This window comes from Halictus rubicundus, unplaced genomic scaffold (genome assembly GCF_050948215.1).
Source record: "Halictus rubicundus isolate RS-2024b unplaced genomic scaffold, iyHalRubi1_principal scaffold0295, whole genome shotgun sequence".
NCBI classification, from domain to species: Eukaryota; Metazoa; Arthropoda; class Insecta; order Hymenoptera; family Halictidae; genus Halictus; species Halictus rubicundus.
In genome coordinates, this window is record NW_027488836.1 from 1 (window position 1) to 5,639 (window position 5,639).

Genomic DNA, 5,639 nt, shown 5'->3' on the forward strand with positions numbered 1-5,639 from the left:
ATTTCGTGGTTAGATCGTGCATAACTCACAGACGATAATCGTCCGTTCGCTGCACCAGATATCCGGTGGGACATATCAAACGCCCTGGTTGGAAATTATGGAGGTTGTGTCTGACATGTGTAATTGCTTCGACAGCACATATACTAAATTTGAAACGATACAGAGAAGATTAGCATGGTCCCTGCGCAAGGATAACACGCAAAATCGTGAAGCGTTCTGTGCTGTTGAGTACTCGCGTGATCCAGGCACACACCCTTTAGACAAAAAGTGGAAAAATTGCCATTTTTCACGATTTCCGACTTAAAATCGCATTTTTAATCGTTTATAACTCGTAAACGAATAAGTCAATACCGGTGAAATTTTCAGCATGGACATAATTTATTCGAGCGAATCAAATACATTCTTTAAATTTTCAATACAGGCTCAGATAAAAGAGCCTGAAAAAACCAACTTTTACTATTTGTTTGCGATTCCGACCAATTCAAATTTTTTTCAAAAATTTTTTACACCTCGTCTAATAAACTAATCCTTCTAACTTCTCAATAAAATTCAAGTCATTTGATCTAATTTTTAGAAAGTTATGTTGCTTGAAATAGTGTTGACTCAGTTTTGCTCGTTACTGTAAGTAAGAAGTGGCCGCACAATGCACAGATAGATGGATAGATAGATTATAATAGATAGATACGTTATAATAGATAGATACATTATAATAGATAGATAGATTATTACTGTTTTTTTTTTCCCCCGCGGGGAACAGAATTGCAGTCAATCACAGTCCCAGCAGACAGAGGCAGTGAACGTCCGGTGGTTCGACCGCCAACGAATAAACCCTCAGATGAAGAATTATTATGAATTATCATGGACAACCGATGATGTCGCACGAGGAGAAGTAAAAATAGGATTAGGATATATGTTAAAAATTCTACGCAGTAAGGTAGCACGTGAAACGACTCCAACTTTTCTTCCTGCAAGACTCGCAGATAAGCGTTCTCAGTTTACACGCTGAGAACAAACAGGAAAGGTGTCCAATTATGCCAAATTATAAGAAAAGACGCCGACTTCATGGTAAAAAGATCCTGTCGGCATACAGCTGACTAGTCAGGAGACATCAAGAAGATAAAAAGATGCAAGGTAGAGACTCCTGTGCCAGCATCTTTGAAAAACAAAGGATTGTGCATCTTATAAAAAGGGGGACCAACTCCTAAAATTCAGTTATAAACAGTCAGTCAGTCAGTCAGGCAATCGTGAACAATCAGTTATTCAGTCATAGTCAATAGTACAGTAGTCTCTTGTGAAGTTAAAATAGTTCGTTCAGTTGTTTCGCGACAAACCGTTTCAAAGACCAGTGTCAGCAGTCGGAGTATATTGTAACCGAATCCGAACCCGTGATCACGGTAATATTAATATTATTATTATTATTATTATAATCAAACTATTTGTAAGCACTCCAGTATATGCGCTATATAAACCATATTTGTAAAATCAAATTTGTAATCTCTGATTCAGAACCACACTTTGAATAAATCAATAACTTTGTTGTTTTCAAAATAAGGGTACAAAGTTACTTAAACGATCCTCAATTTCCCGAACCATAGCCGGTGTATGCAGGTAGGTTCGAAACTGCGTCCTATCCTCTTAAGATCGTAATTCATACCACTTGGGACGTAACACTATCAAAGCTTGCAAAGGAGTATCTTTGTGTTATGGCAACATCTGTTCCTTCCGAAGGAGTATTCTCAAAGACTGGCGAAATAATTAGTAAAAAAAAAGAAATAGATTAAAAGACAATATAGTGAATAAAATATTGCTTCTTAATATGTACAAAATAAATCCTTTATTATGTCTATTTCGTATATATTCGCTTTATCTACGTTTTTTTCTTGCCGAAATGTTCCAGTATTTCCACTCGCAGCATTTCTATACTCATGTCAGGTCCGAAATCACAGTCAAATTTAAAGCATCGAGATATTTGAAGGAATCATTTGGCAATCGATACATATAGTATAGAAACAGCTTATAGTGATCATGAATAGATTACTTCTGCGAATTTGATTGCAAAGTGGAAGAACATTAACCCTTTCGACACGATAATTTCATAGGGGGGATAATAAAAATGCCCTTGTGGATTTTACCGAAAGAACCCTCCCCTGCCCTAAACAACAAATTCGGTAATTCAAAATAGGCAGAATTTTTCATCAAAATAGACAGTTTTTTGCGAATATCTCGGAAAATAAACAGACCGCCGCACAGTGCGGACAAATGGCCTGTTTTCGGGCACTTCTCGCAATTATATATATACAGTGAGTGTAAAAAGTATTCGTACACCTCTTATAGATTTAGAAAACCATATATTTCTTTATGTAATTGTACATTCTTTTATAAAACAAAAACACAATTACGATTATTATATGTTTCAACTGCAAAATGTGACATAAATAAATTAACGAAAAGTTAACGTTAATGAGATATATTAAAAACAGTCTGAAGTCTCTAAAAATTAGCATGCAAAAAGTATTCGTACACGTAACAAATTTAGCAATAAACGTGTTATAATTTGCGAAAATAAATTAAATTAATATTTCGTTGGATAGCCTTTCGACTGTATAATTGCGTCCAGTCTTCTTGGCATTGAATCCACTAAATTGGATGGGATTTCGTCTGTAATAATGCACCATTCCTCTTGAACAGAAAGTTTTAATTGTTCTTTACTTGAAATATGCCGGGTTCGGAGTTTTTTTATCACACAGATCCCATAAATTTTCGATCGGATTAATATCCGGTGATTGTGGAGGTGTTTTCAAATATTGCGGTGTGTTATAAAGCAACCACTTTCTTGTGTTGCGTGCTGTATGTTTGAGGTCATTGCCTTGAGTGAAGATAAACTTGTCTTTTATACCCATTTTTTCTGCACTACTTACAATATGGGTTTTTAGTATGTTTAGGTATATTTTGTGGTCCATGATTCCCTCGATGAAGTGTAATGACCCCACTCCAGCAGCACTCATACAATCCCAAATCATAAACCAAACCTCCGCCGTGTTTTACTGTGGGACGTAGATTTTCTTTTTGTAGCTCTGTATTTTTCTTCCTCCAGACCGTACACTTGCCATCAGAGCTAAAAACATTAAATTTACTTTCATCAGTAAATATGACTCTTCGCCAAAACTCGATAGGCTTATTAATATTATTTTTCGCGAAATCAAGTCTCTTCTTTCTATTTGCGGCATTTACGAAATAATTCTCGCGAGCAACTCGGCCGTGGTATTCATTATTTCGTAAACAATTACGAATAGTGCTGGCACATACACTTACTCCAGCGTTGTTTGCAAGCTTAGCAGCGATCTTAGGGGCACTAATTTTAGGATTTGTTTTTATTTCACGCACTATAAAACGTTCATCGCGTAAACTAAGTTTTCGAGGGCGACCAGATTTCGCTTTATTTTTATTGGTTTTTCGTTCACCATATCGATCTATAATTCCTTGTATAGTGCTGTGTGGCCTATTAATTGTTTTTGCTATTTCTCGCAATGATTTACACTGATTATGCAGTTGTATAATAATTTTTCTTTCAGTCTCACTTGTTTCCTTATCTTTATGACCCATTTTACCGAATGTTATAAAAATTGACTGGTTTTGCAGAAGGTTGCCACTAGACTGTTCATCAAAGACCCTGTCTGATTATTTGTCGGGTCCCGCTAAACCATAATATAAACAATCGGACGCCTTTCGAGTACATTCTAGTACCTGTACGAATACTTTTTGCGCGCCAATTTAGAGACACGTCTCATAGTTTCTAATTTTTCTCGTTAACGTTAAACTTTTTCAAGTGTATTTATGTGACAGTATGTAGTTAAAATATATAAAAATTACAATTATGTTTCGTTTTATAAACATGTGTGCAATTACATAGAGAAATACATGGTTTTTTACAACGCCTACAAGAGGTGTGCGAATACTTTTTACACTCACTGTATATACAGGGTGATCCACGCAATTGTTTTAAGTCATAACTCCGTTATTATTGCATTTACGAAAAAATGATAAAGGAGAAAGATAAATGGTTCGAAGAGCACTACATCTGTGGGCCTTTAAATTTTTTTTAGATGCAGCAGTGCATGTGCAATTAACAATTGCATCATTTCTTTAAATAGAAATGCATATTTTTTTGCACATATCGATTCTTCCGTTCATTCTACGTAAAAAATGATTAGGGTACCATGGCAAAAAAATTATTAGATCTCGAGATATTTTCAAAAAAGACACGCAGAATTCGAATCAGGCCACACAAACTCCAAAAACCTCATTAAACTCTATTAATATTCCTTCGAAAGTATTGTTATCGACCGCGTTGATTAAGATTGCGGATAATCAGGGAACATATTGGCCAACGAATCCATAAAATGGCACGTCATCCCACCGCGATCCCCGCATTTCGGCGGACTTTGGGAAGCTGCCGTAAAATCACTAAAGTTTCATTTAACACGAGTAATAGGCGACACCTTGTTATCGTACGAAACGTTATTAACATATATCAATCAAATTGAAGCGATTCTCAACTCACGGCCGTTAACACCTCTGTCCTCCGACCCAAACGATTTATCCGTTTTGACACCAGCACACTTCTTGATTGGTGATACGTTAAATGGCATACCCGATTACGAAATATCAAACATTCCATCCGGTCGATTGTCGTCCTGGCAGCATGTGCAAAAAATGCGACATCATTTCTGGCAACGATGGAGGAAGGAATACCTCCACGAGTTGACCACACGTAAAAAATGGCATAAACATAAACCCGAAAAAATAGAAATAGGCAGTATCGTAAGAGTGCGGGACGACAATTTCCCTGCAATGCAATGGACCCTCGCACGGGTTTCCAAACTTCATCCCGGACAAGACGACATAGTTAGGGTAGTCACAATAAGAACCGCGAAAGGCGAATACAAACGGTCGGTAAAATGTCTCGCGCCGCTACCGTTATAAAGAACAACATTGTAAAATACGGACGCTGTATATAGTTAACAATCAGATCAAGGAACTAGGTAAATAGGCGAATAATATTAAGACCAATGTAAATAGCATGTATACAGGGTGAGTCACCAAACGTTAGCACCTCAAATATCTTTGTTGTTTCTAAAGATACGTAAAATATGATAAGGACAAAGTTGAATGGTACAATGGGGGTGACACGATGCAAAAAAAATTTTGTTTTTATGTCATTTTTTTGGAGATATCAAGGTCACCTTGACTTTTTTTAAATGGAACCACCCTTTTTTAAACACCTACAATGATAGTCCCTTTCATTAGGAATTCAGTGACTATAATTAGTCCAAGGTCATTCAAGGTCAAGGACAGAAAAAACGTATAAAACTGAAATATGGAAGCAGAATACCTGTATTTTATAAATGTTCGAAATGATGGCCGTCTGCGTCGATACATTGTTGTAAACGAGCTCTGAAGGAATGTTGCACTCTGATAAGTATATCCGACGTGATATTCGTACATGCTGTGATGATACGCTGACGCATATCTTCAACTGTTGTTGGAGCAACCGTGTACACGGTTCGGAACAAGCTCTACAACTCGTTCGTCTTAACAATATTGTTCTGATTAAAAACATACAAGCATAAATTGCCAAT

At 36.5% G+C, this 5,639-nt stretch overlaps 1 protein-coding gene and 1 non-coding gene across 2 annotated transcripts; both read left to right on the forward strand.

Moving 5' to 3' along the window:
* The first annotated feature begins 117 nt into the window (after nucleotides 1-117).
* Nucleotides 118-226, forward strand: LOC143364150 (U6 spliceosomal RNA). The gene has a single exon (XR_013084003.1). It is a non-coding gene; the product is annotated as a U6 spliceosomal RNA (small nuclear RNA).
* Nucleotides 227-3,918: 3,692 nt separating this feature from the next.
* LOC143364140 (uncharacterized) lies at nucleotides 3,919-5,050 on the forward strand. Its single transcript, XM_076804638.1, has 3 exons — nucleotides 3,919-3,970; nucleotides 4,373-4,936; nucleotides 5,019-5,050. Exons 1-3 carry the CDS (start codon nucleotides 3,919-3,921, stop codon nucleotides 5,048-5,050), a joined length of 648 nt encoding a protein of 215 aa, XP_076660753.1.
* Nucleotides 5,051-5,639: the final 589 nt, after the last annotated feature.

What these genes read in the sequence shown, in the direction of transcription:
- LOC143364140 (XM_076804638.1), top strand. Translation starts at nt 3,919, where the DNA reads ATGGTTTTTTACAACGCCTACAAGAGGTGTGCGAATACTTTTTACACT. An exon ending in GAATACTTTTTACACTCACT is followed by an intron (nt 3,971 to 4,372) that starts GTATATACAGGG and finishes GCGGATAATCAG; the next exon opens with GGAACATATTGGCCAACGAA. An exon ending in CACAATAAGAACCGCGAAAG is followed by an intron (nt 4,937 to 5,018) that starts GCGAATACAAAC and finishes CGCTGTATATAG; the next exon opens with TTAACAATCAGATCAAGGAA.